The following is a 14657-nucleotide window of genomic DNA, read 5'->3' as shown; positions in this document are numbered from 1 at the left end:
ATGTCTCAATTTACTGGGCAGAAAGTAAAAGTAAAAACAGAATGACAGAGAAATGACAGCACTGCAAATTCACAGAGACGAATCTACTCACTGATAACAGTATAGCTAAATCTCTTAATATCTCTCTTGTGGCCCTTACTAGTGGTCAACCAATATATCGTCATGGCCGATACATATCAGTCGATATTTGTAATTTTCAAACATCGGCATTGGGTGATAAGCTTTTCTTCTTAGCCGATGTGTTTAAAGCGGGTGCTTCAGTGCTCCCACTCTCCCTCTTCTTTACTGTCGTTGTTAACAGTTTTGTCTAATACGGTAGAAGTCTGTCTAATAATCAGATAGAACGGTTAAACAAAGGAATTAGTACAGAATGTATTATAACGACTAGTTTTATATTAGGCCTATTAGTAACAGAAAGGCAAACATTATAATACTTTCTCGATTGCCGTCAGCATTAAGCAAATATGCATTCATATAATTTAAAAAATAGTTGAATGACTAATGAACATTTCATTTCACAGACCTTACAAACTAAGTCGAATCCAGCTGTGAGATCTTGTGAATTGTGCATGTGTATCCAGCATGATCGCGTGTGCTCTGTGTGATGGTGTCTGTGTGAATGAAATGCTTTAAACGTTAAACTTGTGATTTAAAATTATGCTGCGCTACGCAATACATTTTCCACTGTCATATTCATGACATTTTCTCTTTGTGCTGTATGTAAAATGAGGGTTACCCTAGCTTTATTTGAAAAATATAATTCCCAGTGCACACAAACTTCCCAGAATACTGAGTGCCTTGTTGATTAAAGTGTTTACTTCCTTTTTTATTATATTTTTGGTAAATATGTATTTATTTTTGAAAAATGCCTTGTCATCTAATGTATAAGTATGATTATTTTACACATTTAATTTTTAATCCATTGTCAAATGATAAAAAATGATTAAATATTAATAACTATATATATATATATATATATATATATATATATATATATATATATATATATATATACATTTTTTTTTTTTTTTTTTTTTTTTTTTTAATATCGGCTTTATATCAGCTATCGGCCCACCTGCTTTCCAAGATATCAGCATATATACAGTATATATATAACTGAGTGAATAGCTTAATCGTTTTGTATCCTCGCAGCGTGTTGGTTATGCAATAATTATACAAATTAATTGTAACTTTATTTAATATATGTAATATGCAACAAACGTAAATAAGAATGTAACATGCCTACATTAATCAGAAATACCAAATCTTCTTAATATTGACAATTACTGTTGTTTTTGACAATATATCTATCTATCGTCAACACAAGATTGGGCAGACAGCACTTTGCCTGTTACGTCATTTGGGCTGTCTTGTTGAGTGCAGTGGCAATGAGAACATTATATTATTATATACACTTTAAGCTCTTTTATTTTCCAAATGTAATAGGATTAGTCCAACGGATCGTTCGGTTAGTAATGTGTACCGAACCGAAAGCCTCGTACCGAACCTAAAGCCTAGTACTGCATGCTTCAATACAAATGCATGAATCGTTAAACCCCTACTCAAAACTAAATGAACAAAAAAAAAAAATCTATAGAAAATAAAATAAACCGACAAACAGGCTTTTTTCATCACAATCTAACATTATATATATATATATATATATATATATATATATATATATATATATATATATATATATATATATATATATATACATACACACACACACACACACACACACACACATATCTGCTAACTAAAAATAGATAGCACACAGTGGCACGCTTTATTTCCATACCAGTGCCTGAATTTGTAATGAAGAAACAGCTACACAGTGAAAAGGTAAGCAGAAAAACTGATTTGTTCATTTTAGGTGATCTTCATTAAATAATGTAGCCCGTTAACAACGGAGTTCTAGATCCTGTTTGGACAATTTCAGTGCATTTGAAGGCCATTAGAGCCCTGCGCTATGTGTGGAGGAAATCACTAATGAACAGAGAGTTATATTAGTCTCTTAATAACGGTGTGTCTATCTGTGTAGCAGCTAGTCCCACTGCAGTCATTTGCTGCCATTTTCTCGCCTACAAAAGCAGCCCGGCTTTACAATTACTATACTGTTCTCGCTGAGGTGTAACAACTCCAACTAAACAGTGAGATAAACTCTCTCTATTCATGAACATGAAGAAATCCGGAGTTCTTTTTATGTAGATTTATTTTCTTCACATTGAACTGAATCCATACATATGAGATGACTGATGAAAAACGAGAGAGTGAAACTAGAAAACAAACAGCAAAATACTGTAATTAGCTAAGCCATTTAGCTTTCATGAACATTACTTCTACAGCACAAAATCAAATGCTTATAAGTTAACTTAGTCAGAACAAAGATTATATACATACAAGCGATGCTTCTGCTGGGGAATCAACATGCAGGATGAATCTTCTCTGAAGAAATGACTGTTTTCATTTTTTATCCAGTCTACCGTTTCTATTGCGTTCTTTCATGCGGTTTTTTTTTACTTCCGGTTTTGCTCAGTAAACAAACGTCAAAATAAGAGTCTGCATGAAACTGAAAGTATACCAAATTAAAAGCATAAACTTTAAACTTATTAAACTTAAATGCCTGAAGGGCAGAACACTCCCCGTCTGACCTAAAAGGTCACTATTAATTACCAAATGAACATTCAGTCATTGGGCAGAAGAAGAACTACTTCTGACACTGGTCTCAAGAACACTCTCTCAGAACCTTGATTTGATGTCCTGAGCTCCACCTTCCTTATTTTACTGTCTCTCCCAGGGAAGACAGCTGTGATCCTTGCCATAGGCCATGTGTTACGTGCAGCTTGACTGTCCTTCAGGAGCACAATGTCCCCTTCTTTTAGGTCCCGTTGAGAATCTCTCCATTTCTGGCGGACTTGCAGGGTGGGGAGGAACTCCTGACGCCAGCGACGCCAGAATCTGTCAGCGAGAGCTTGGACTTGTTTCCATTGTCTGCTGAGAAGATCCTTGTCTGTGAAATCTCTGTGCGGTGGGGCAACCCCAACCTTCTGGGTAAGTATCATTGAAGGAGACAATATGAACGGTGACTCTGGGTCGGTGGAGACTGGAACAAGAGGCCTGCCATTGATTATCGCAGTTACTTCCATCATGAGTGTGCACAGGACATCGTGGGTAAGTTGAATGTTCTCTTGAATCAGGATTGCATCCAGGATCCTTCTTGATAGGCCTATCATACGTTCCCATGATCCACCCATATGGGACGCATGAGGAGGATTAAATATCCATGAGCACCCTTGTTGACTCAAGAAGTTCTGCACTTTGAAGTCAGGTTGTTGTTGGCTTAATCCCAGTTCCTTTGCAGCGGCCACAAAGTTTGTTCCGCAGTCCGATCTAATCTGCTTTGCAGGTCCTCGTATGGCAAAGAACCGTCTCAATGCATTGATGCAACTTGACGTGTCTAGGGAGTCGATGATCTCGATGTGCACGGCTCGGGAGCTCATACAGCAGAAGAGCATCGCCCATCTTTTGCTTTGGGCCTGTCCACCTCTTGTTCGCCTGGAGACGATTTGCCATGGTCCGAACACATCCACTCCTACATAGGTGAAGGGTGGACATGTGTGCAAGCGTTCTGGAGGCAAGTCTGCCATAAGTTGTTCCTCTGTTCTTCGACGTAACTTTCGACACACTACACATTTGTGCAAGACAGAGGCAATAAGTCGTTTTCCACCTATGATCCAGAAGCCCGCTGCTCTCAGGGCCCCTTCTGTGAAGTGGCGGCCTTGATGCTTTACCTCTTCATGATACTGTCGCACCAACAGCAGAGAAATGTGGCTGGTCTTGGGCAAGATGATGGGGTTTTTTTCCTGAGTGCTCAAGTCAGCGTGCTTTAATCTGCCACCAACACAAATCAGATTACCTTCAAGAACAGGTCTGAGCTTGTGAAGAGAACTGTCCTTGGTTACAGCTTGTCCATGCTCAAGAACTGCGAGTTCTTTTGCATAAACATCTTCCTGTGCTGCCCTGATGATAATGTGTCTCGCCTGAGACAACTCATCCGGAGTACGTGGGAAGTTGCAGTGATGCCACCCTTTACATTTACTGGACTTGTTGTGTCTGTAAGCGCTGGCTATGTGGATGAGTAGGGCAATAGCCCTGATGAGGGAGCGCATACAGGAAAAGCACTGAAACCGTGCAGCGGTAAGGCCTCGGTTTTGAGTCTGAGTAAGAAAACTACTCACTTCAGGTCGTATTTCCATGTCTGATTCTGGGTTAACAAGTTCAAACATCCTGATTGCATGTGTGTCAGATGGATTTGGCTTGTGTAAAAAAGCTGGTCCAGTGAACCACATAGTCTTTATCAGTTGGGACGCAGGAACTGACCTGGATGCGTGGTCAGCCGGGTTGTCCTCTGTGTTGACGTAGAACCATTGGTTAGGTCTTGTTGATTGACGAATACGTCTGACTCGATTGTGAACGTAGACGTAGAAGCGTTTTGTTTGATTGCAAATGTATCCAAGCACGACCTTGCTGTCACAATAGAACTTGATTTCATCCAGCTTCAGGCCCAGTTCAACTTGGATGAGTTCGGCAACTTCTACGGCTAATACTGCGGCGCACAATTCCAACCGAGGAATGGTAGGTTCAGACTGTGGTGCCAGCTTAGCCTTCCCTAGAATGAATCCTACTTCGACTTGTCCCTCAGCTTGAATGGTCCTGAGATATGCCACAACTCCAATGGCTTTTGTGGACGCGTCAGAAAACACACATAGCTCTGTGTGTACAGCATTGGAAAGTGACGTTGCGGTGTATGAACGTGGGATATGCAGCTTACTTAAGTCATGGAGTGACTCACACCATGCCTCCCATTGCTTCAGCTTTTGTTCTGGAAGAGGAGCATCCCAATCACTTGTGTTGACACTGAATTCCCTCAAAAGACTTTTGCCCTCAATAGTCACCGGTGCGACCATGCCTAACGGATCGAAGACACTATTCACTGTTGACAGAACTCCCCTGCGAGTAAAGGGTTTCTTGTTTTTTGAGACTTTGAATGTGAAGGTGTCTGTCGTTGTCTCCCACAACAGTCCCAAACTGCGTTGGGCTGGTGTTACTTCACCGCTTAGGTCAAGGTCTTTCAGAACAGCCCTGTCCTCTGGTGCAAAGGCCTGAAGCACAGCTTCTCTGTTTGAGGCAAACTTGTGAAGCCTAAGGTTCGATTCACTGAGAGAGTGCTGCGTTCTCTGTAGCAGACTGATGGCTTCAGCTTCAGTAGGCACACTGATGAGACCATCATCTACGTAAAAATGATGTTCAACAAACTGGACCGTGTCTTCTCCATACTTATGTGCACCTTCATGGATGGCTCTCCTTAGTCCGTAGATGGCTACAGATGGTGACGGACTGTTACCGAAAACATGAACCCTCATCCTGTAATCGATAATGTCCTTAGACATATCATTGTCTCTGTACCACAAAAACCTCAGGTAGTCCCTGTGGTCTCTGCGGACAAGAAAACAGTGGAACATCTGCTGTATGTCAGCAATCACTGCAACCTGTTCCTTGCGGAAGCGGATCAGCACCCCAATGAGTGAGTTATTGAGGTCTGGGCCTGACAGAAGAACATCATTTAGAGATGTGCCAAAATACTTTGCGCTGGAGTCAAACACCACGCGGATGTTTCCAGGCTTTTGAGGGTGGTAGACTCCGAAAGTAGGCAGATACCAACACTCATCATTCTTCTCCAGTGGAGGAGCCACTTCTGCATGTCTGTTGTCAATTATTTTCTTCATGAATTCTTGAAACTGGTCTCTCATCTCAGTTTTTCTTCGCAACGTTTTCTCCAAGGAGGCGAAGCGAGTAAACACCTGTTTGCGGTTGTTGGACAAGCATTGACGGGGAACTCTAAAGGGGAGAGGAGCGACCCAGTTGTTTGACTCATCTCTATGCATTTCTTGGTCCATGATTTTCAAAAAGATTGTATCCTCCATGGACTGGGCGGGTTTGTTGTCAGACTCAGTTTCCCTGAAGACATGCAGTCCAAGGGCTTCCAACGATGCCTTGTTTGGTTTGTTCTTCTGCTCCTTGCCATTGGACACATCTTCGGTCAGCTTCATGAAGCCTTTACATGGTCTGAGAATGGAGGGTCGGCCATTCTCTAGCACACTTGTCTTGAATGCTCTCACATCTGGTTTGTGTGCATTTCCTAGGCACACGTCTCCTATCAAGACCCATCCCAAATCCAGTTTTTGTGCAAAGGGGGCGTTGTGAGGTCCGCTCACTTGCTGTCGGACTTTATGGACTCTCACAATGTCTCTGCCTAGCAAGAGGAGGATTTCCGCTTTGGGGTCGAGTTCTGGAATGTGTGCCGCTACACTTCGTAGGTGTGGATGATGACGGGCTGCATCGGGTGTTGGTATTTCAGAGCGATCAATGAGAATGTAATTACACTCAATTAGCGGCGGTAGCAATAAGCTAGTCTGCCCATCGAGCGATTCGACCTGGAAACCCTCTGCCTTTCTGCCGGACGTCTGAACCAATCCGGCACAGGTCTTCAGTGCATAGGGAAATGATTGGCCCTTGATGTTGAAAAGCTCGAAAAACTCTGAACGCACCAGTGAACGGTTACTTTGATCATCCAAAATAACGTACATGTTGGTTGCCTTTTCACGTTGACCTTGGGGGTATATTCGTACCAGACAGATCTTCGAGCAGGATCTTGCGGTATGATCTGGACCACATACTTGGGTGCAGTGTGAGGAGATGGCTTTGCTGTCGCTAGCATGTTCCTCTACCTCCCCGCCGTTGTCTAGTGGGGGTGTAGGCCTTCTGTAGACTTGAGGTGGTGGACCTGGATGCATAGCAGTATGATGTCGTTCGCTGTTGCACTCCAGGCACTTTACTGCTGCTTTACAGTCTCTTGCAAGATGACTAGCTGATATGCAGCACTTGAAACAAATTCCATTCTCCTTGAGAATGCTCTTTCTTTCTTCAAGAGGCTTACCTCTAAATACTCTGCATTTCCTTAGCGAATGTGGTTTGTTGTGAATGGGACAGTTTTTCTCTGGCCCACCGAGCCTTCTCTCAGGTGAGTTCGCAGGTGGATCTTTACCCGAAGAGATGTCCGTCTTGTGAACTGATATATTTCTTCCATAATTATTTGAAACTACCCTGTCTGACTTCAGTCCGTTATTGCTGGCATATAAAAGGATGAAACTTGGATCATTCCTCCGCCGTGCTTCGTCGCAGATGAAATCGGCAAAGTAATCGAATGGAGGGAAGTAGCCGTTATTATCTTCCTTAAATTTTGAGCCAACTGAGAGCCATTTCTCCTGTAGTCCGTGAGGAAGTTTCTCCACGATGGGCCCAATGCCTCTGGCAGTATCCAGGTAGGCCAATCCTGTGAGGTAACCTTCTTCTCTGGCACCCTGGATTTCCATAAGAAGATCGCCTAAGTCTCTCAGCTTCCCATAATCTTTAGTTGATATTCTTGGGAATTCATCCAATCTCTTAAAAAGAGACTTCTCCATTACTTCAGGCGCAGCGTAGCATTCTTGGAGGCGACTCCAGGCCTTTTTAAGTGCTGCATCTGGGTTCCCGATATGCACAGAGCGAATCCTTTTGATGTGTTTCACAGACTCTGGTCCGAGCCATTTAATCAGCAAATCTAACATTTCGGGGGAGGTGAGTCCTAAGCCTGTAGTAGCATTGTTAAATGATGACTGCCATGCTAAATAATTCTCAGGTTTATCATCGAATCGGTAGAGACTTGTACTCACTAAATCACGACGAGCCAGGTATCGTGCCAGGTGTTCCGTTTCAGGTATTACGCTTGAGATGGGTGGTGCATACACAGGCACGTATGATGGCGCTGTTACTTTAAGTGGTGATTTGTGAGGATGTTTTGTTGTCTTGGGTTTTGTTGGGTATCCGTTGTCTCTAGCAGGTGTTGTGTGAAGTTCACCGCCTCCAATGGGTGTTGTATGATGTCCATCATATCTTACCAAACCTGTATGACCTCCATTAAGTGGTGTGCTGATTTGGGTTTCATCCCTGAATTTAGCATGGTTGCTGAAGAATGGCTTTGTCGGCGCTGTGTTATACTCAGATGGTCTGTTAAGGGTTTCTACCTCTTCTTGCCCATCCACTAACTGTAATTTGCCTTGTACTGGAGGATTCCATGTGACATAGCTCTCTTCTGACAATGTTGCCTCGTGTAATGTTGCATGTGCAGATGGTTGAGTTTGTGGAACGTTATGTTCAGCTTGTGCTTCAACATATTCATTAGTGCGTGTTACAATTTCATTTTGTAAATTTGCTTGAGAAGATACATCGGTCTTACTTGAATCTTCTATATCTAGCTCGGCTGCTTCTAATGCCTCAGCTTGGGCAATAGCCGCCGCTGCTTCTCTTTGAAGTTCAAGTGCGCCTAGTTCGGCTTCCAGCTTTGCTTTTCCTAATTGTAGCTCTGCTTCCTTCTCTGCCCTTTGTACCTTTAGCTCTGCTTCTTTCTCTGCAAATGCTGCTCGTGCTTTTGCCGCCTCTGCTTTAGCGCGCGCCCTTACTGCTGCACTCGACGCTGACGAGTGAGAGCTCTTTGTTCTTCTTGTGCGTGCAGATGCATTGTCAGTCGTTTCTGATTCCATTTTACTCTTTCTTGCTTCTCAAGACGTTGAAACTTCAGCTGGATTACGCTTTTTCACTATACTGTTCTCGCTGAGGTGTAACAACTCCAACTAAACAGTGAGATAAACTCTCTCTATTCATGAACATGAAGAAATCCGGAGTTCTTTTTATGTAGATTTATTTTCTTCACATTGAACTGAATCCATACATATGAGATGACTGATGAAAAACGAGAGAGTGAAACTAGAAAACAAACAGCAAAATACTGTAATTAGCTAAGCCATTTAGCTTTCATGAACATTACTTCTACAGCACAAAATCAAATGCTTATAAGTTAACTTAGTCAGAACAAAGATTATATACATACAAGCGATGCTTCTGCTGGGGAATCAACATGCAGGATGAATCTTCTCTGAAGAAATGACTGTTTTCATTTTTTATCCAGTCTACCGTTTCTATTGCGTTCTTTCATGCGGTTTTTTTTTACTTCCGGTTTTGCTCAGTAAACAAACGTCAAAATAAGAGTCTGCATGAAACTGAAAGTATACCAAATTAAAAGCATAAACTTTAAACTTATTAAACTTAAATGCCTGAAGGGCAGAACAATTACTCTTCTTCATGATAGCTTCCTGTCAAAGAGGAGGCTTCCCTCTCTTATTCAAATGAATGGCTTCCTACCATAGCCAGAACACAGGTCTCAGATCAGGAAAAAAAAATGACTTTGTTTCCATCCAGAGCTCTGTTGGTGCCCTTTTAGTGTTCAGCAGAGCTGGAATGGACATTAAGAGGCTGCTGGTTCCCCTCAGCATTTGTGTGATGACCTTGATGGGTCAGTGGAATGAGAGGTGTGTAATCGGCAATGGGTTTTTAGTGAATCTCAGCAGACAATGAGCTGTTTAATTCTCAGGCAAAGGAAGATTCCTGTAAGGAGATTAAGTAAATAATAGAGAGAAAGAATGAGAGAAAGATGAAGAGAAGGAAGAAGAGAGGATGTGACATGTGTGTGTATATATAAATATATATTAGGTCATATATAGAGAATATTAAAAAATTACACAACATGTATTTAAAAAAATGCTATGCTAGCCATGAAATGCCACAAAACCACATGCAATGGCCTAAATGCAATTTCCTTTTATGCTGAAACTAAAAGTTGGGGAGGAACACATCAAAGCTCTTTTTAATAGTTATATTAATCATATTTTTTTAGCTTGTTGCACATGGTACAAGTGAGAGGGGTTCAGTGCCTTGCTCAAGGATCTCACCTCACTCATGGTATTGAAGGTGGAAGAGAGCACTGGTTATTCCATCTCCTCACCAACCATTCCTGCCAGACCTGAGACTCGAAACCACAGTCTCCAGGTTATAAATCCAACTCTCAAACCATTAGTCTACAACTGCCCTAGTGTATCATTGCTCAGTTTTTCCCTCCATAACCATTCAAAAAGTCAACCAGTGTACAGGATGATGCTTGGTGTTTTAAAATCGTCCGTTCATATTCACACACTGATACAAGTGCACTACTGAACTTGACTATGACCCAGCAAATGTAAGCACAGGCCAGAACAGTCACAACATACAAACACATAGAAGCTGCAGTCGAGCGTGCAGCGTTGCAGGAAGCAGTTGTGTGAGACTGCTGTCAATGGGTCACCTGGCACAAGGCACATGCCCACACATCCACACTCACTCACACAAGGTCTCTCTGACACACAGAAAGGTGGTAAGATGCCAGCCGGTACCCTGGCGACCTGCATGGCTGCAAGGATCCATGAAAAGAGAGTGATAGTTAAAGACGTTGTGTGTGTGTGCATGTGTGTCTGCAGGTGGGCTGGGCCGCCCAGAGGGGAAGTCATGGCAGGCATACTAATCACACTCAGAGATGGAACTGGAAATCCATGTATGATACTAGGCAGATATCACAAATAACTTTACAAATTCACAATCCTTAGCCAACGAACATAAAAAAAAAAAAAAAAAAAAAAAAAAAAAACACTGGATTAGTATTACATTTAAAGGATATCTTATAATCTATAACATAACATAACATTAAATATAACATATAACATAATAATAGTATGAGGCAGTGTTATCCATTTATCCAAACCCCATTGAAAACAATTATTTTCACATTTCTATTTGGTAATGCTATAGGGTATAGAAATGACTTTCTTTAGCTTATCTTGTTCATTCATTCATGATTTTTGTTTACTATTGATCATAAAGTAGATCATTTAAGATGTTTAGATCTTAGACTGGAGATGGTAGAATTGCATATGCAAGGATTCGACCAATTGTCCTAAATACATTCTTGTTTAGCATTACTGTACATGCATTTTTTTCTCTCTCTCTCTCTCTCTCAAATATCTGTCTTAGGGCAAACTAATCTGAAAGTTGGATGGAGTCCATACACAACAGCATGGAACATCTGGCCAGCAGCAGGTCGGTGGATCCAAACATGCAGCTGTGCCTGGATATGTACAAGTGTATGTGTGTTTGAGAGTATACAGAAGATGTTCTGTTAAGCTTCAGATCTTCTAAAATACGATCAGCAAGGCTCCACTGGGAGAGGCACGACTCTGTGTACTTACGCTAATTAACCATGAGCACCGAGATGAATAACCCCCAGGACCATGCTGGTTTTTACAAGACTCTGTAACAGTGGAGGAAAACAACACAGCTGTTTGTGAGTTTTAATTCCTTGTATGTTAATCTCACAAGGAAATATCATGCAAACCTTTAATCCAACTTTCTGTTGTATGTCATTCCCCAGCAGTAAGTGATGTCAGATTTTTTTGGTCAGTCTAAACTAAAGTGTGCCACAAGAAAACCAACTAGAAAATGTGTGCAATACAGATTCTAGTTGATGCAATGGCAATTATTTTTACCGATTAGCATTTTGCCCTTGCTGGTAGATGCCGCAGCTACACTATTCTGATTGATAGTCATTCAAAAGTCGCTGTTTTTATTTATTTATTCATTCATTCATTTATTTATTTGGTAAATGGAGAGCTATTAAAGGCATGGAAAAGGCATACTTTTTTATTTTAAAAGTAAAAGCACATTTATAATGTTACAAAAAAAAATGAATGCTGTTCTATTAATCAAAAAAATCCTGGAAAAAAAAAAAAAAAACAGTATCAACAAAAATAAAAAAAAAAGCCATCATATTAGAATGATTTCTGAAGGATCATGTGATACTCGATACTGGAGTAATGGCTGCAGAAAAATAAATACATAAATAAATAATACTTTTTAAAACATTGAAATAGAAAATCATTATTTGAAATTGTAATAGAATGTCATAACATAAAAGTATTTTTTTTTTTTTTTTTTTTTTTTTTAACTGTGTTTTTTATTTTGTTTGTTGTTTTGGATCAAATAAATGCAGCTTTGAGCATAAAAGACTTAATAATAATAATAATAATAATAATAATAATAATAATAATAATAATAATAATGATAATAAAAAAAGCAAACATTTGAACAGTAGTTTATATTTTGTGTTGTTGTCAAACTGTTTGATACTTATATGAAACTGTTAGTGTGCAACAGCTGAACAACAGTAATAAAGAGCTTCTACCAGGGACACAAATGGTCTATGGGTTCGGAATAAGAGTAGGGGAGCAAGCAAACTAGTCAAAATGAGTCACACAAGTGTGAAAACAACCTTAAAAAAGATTTTTGCTTCTTATCTATTCTCTTTTGAACGGATTCCACAAATCAGACAAAAATGAGACATTTTGTGTGCTGCAGCGTGAAGATTCCCATCCATTCTGTTTTACATCTGATTGTAAAACGATCCTTCCTGTTTAGAAATAGGATGAGAGCGTAGCAGAGGGCCATAAATGCTAACGAACAACGCATGTAAAGACTTTGGCTGGGAGTGCCAGTGCAAGGCATTTATCACCAAAAGCTGTCTGTAACAGTCCAGTAAATGATGAATAATGGAAAGAGGCTTCCACAGCACCTGCTCCCCTCATAACAATGGCAACGGTTTAGGACAGGGTTGAGGAAAATGGCAAAAGCTGTTAGCCAGAGGGCCGAGACAGACATATTGCGAAAGAAAGAGAGAAAGATAGAGTGAAAATGGGATGATGACGAAAGAGAGTTAGCCCATCTGTTACTACAATGGCGTCCCAAATGCCACTCCATGGCTGATACGTATATACATGAGCTCATCCGGCGCAGCTCATTCCCAATACAAATCTACAAATGCAATGTAAATAAAAATACAACAGCAACGGGTCAGGTGGGACCAAAGGAAGCTGGTGTTTCCATGGAAATGCTAGGACAGAGAGTCCGTTGTATTGCATAGGTACGTGCACGCACTTAACTCAAACTCATAAACTCAACACAAACTTTTCCTTTTTAACACTCAAGTCCCCACAGGAGCGAAGCAGCTCCTCATTAATAACTAATTACAAGCGCTAGAGATACAGCTCGAAACATTACGTGGAAGACACTGAAGCTAATCAGCATTCAGACAGGGTGGCTCAGGAATAAGCCTGAAGCAGCTCAGGCATTCACAGATTGGTTCACAGCATATCCAGAGCAGCTCCAACTACAGGCTGGGGAATATGCTTTTCAGTTTGTCATGAGGGCTTTTGACGAGACCATAGAGAGCCTTGACTTTTAGGTCAAATTATGCACATCCTTCTGAAAACAAAGTACTCTTGTAAGTTTCTTGGCGTGAGACGAAATGTATTAGACAAGGTTTTAAAAGGATGTAATCCAGCATGGCACGTAGCTGGGCTTCTAAACAGGGGGGTTTGTTTTAAGGCCTTTGGAAGTCTCTTTGAAGAACCAGCGGGTCTTTGTAGTGTGTTTGCATGCAACTGGGAGGGAAAGCATGTGTACAAAACCCTGCATGTTTCCATTTGCGTGTTATGTGTTCTGTTGTTTCCTTCCTCCAGAGGAGTTTGGGAGCATATGGACCAGTTCATTAGAACTAATGTGCAATAATAGTACGTTGCTCACAAGGCTTTTGCACAAAACGTTGCCAGTGATAACAAAGCAATCATTTCTAACAAGCTGCAGTAGCATAGAATCAGCAGTGAGAATCCCAGCGGTGAGCCAGTCATGACTGCTTTCTACAAAAAAGATGCATCCGGGAGGGTAAAAATATTAAGCAAGAAAGGTGTAGATCTTTTTTAGATCCTCTCATCTCTGTTTCATCATCTCACTTGTCAAAATGGTCCCGTTATCCATCTCAGGTAATCTGAACAATGCTAAACAATGTCTTGTAAGCTGTGATTTAATCACACTGGGTTTGTTGCTTAATAGGATTGTTCACCCCAAAACAAACTCATCCTTATGGCACTCCAAGCCTGTATTTATTTCTTCTGCCAAACACAAAATAATATATATTGTTTTCATCCATACAGTGGAAGTCGGTGGGTTTCAGAGTACTTTTTGACTCAATTGGCTTTAACCCTCTGAGGTCTGAGGGTATTTTTGGGGCCTGGAGGAGTTTTGTCATGCCCTGACATTTGTGCTTTTTTCAGTTTCTGAAAATGAATGAAAACAGTTATTTAAATCCCAATAACAACACGAGGATGAGTGGACTATCCCTTTAAATTAATGGAGGATGCTTGCATGGTTTGTAATAGGGCTGACAAATTTATTTCAATAGCCAAATATGGCTAAGTGCAATTATTTAATCACAAAGGCTATGATGTAATTAAATTAATATATGTATGTATATGTAATGCACTGCACATCTCAGAGTGAAGTATGGCACGGTGTTCTTTTACAAACAAACAGCTTGTTTTTTTCACTAAAATAAATGTTTCATGGTTTTACATTTGAAAGTGTAGACATTAAGACGACCATTATTATTATTATTATTATTATTATTATTATTATTATTATTATTATTATTATTATTATTATTATTATTATGTTGTTGTTGTTGTTGTTGTTGTTGTTTTTGTTTCTGTATTTTGTTAAATACTTGGTTTGTTTTATTTAACACATTGCAATAGAAATAACTGTTTTATTTAATAATAATTATAATAATCATCATCAAGTAT

General features: G+C 40.3%; 1 protein-coding gene across 2 annotated transcripts; it reads right to left on the bottom strand.

The window, feature by feature from the left end:
* Positions 1-2197: 2197 nt before the first annotated feature.
* Positions 2198-9221, bottom strand: LOC127933863 (uncharacterized). 2 transcript variants are annotated; one of them, XR_008147591.1, is made up of 2 exons: positions 2404-9221; positions 2198-2279 (listed from the first exon to the last, which is right to left on the bottom strand). XR_008147591.1 is itself a non-coding variant. In XM_052530891.1 (2 exons), the coding sequence occupies exon 2, from the start codon at positions 8640-8642 to the stop codon at positions 2688-2690; it is 5955 nt and encodes a 1984-aa protein (XP_052386851.1). In that variant the 5' UTR covers positions 8643-8865; positions 8990-9221; the 3' UTR covers positions 2198-2687. The 2 variants fall into 2 exon arrangements, 1 of the variants encoding a protein (XP_052386851.1); XM_052530891.1 differs by having other exon boundaries at positions 2198-8865; positions 8990-9221.
* Between the last annotated feature and the right edge of the window lie 5436 nt (positions 9222-14657).

The sequence above is a fragment of the Carassius gibelio genome, chromosome A18 (genome assembly GCF_023724105.1).
Source record: "Carassius gibelio isolate Cgi1373 ecotype wild population from Czech Republic chromosome A18, carGib1.2-hapl.c, whole genome shotgun sequence".
Classification (NCBI taxonomy): domain Eukaryota; kingdom Metazoa; phylum Chordata; class Actinopteri; order Cypriniformes; family Cyprinidae; genus Carassius; species Carassius gibelio.
The sequence above is the reverse complement of the archived record's forward strand: the minus strand, read 5'-3'. Positions and strand labels throughout refer to the sequence as shown.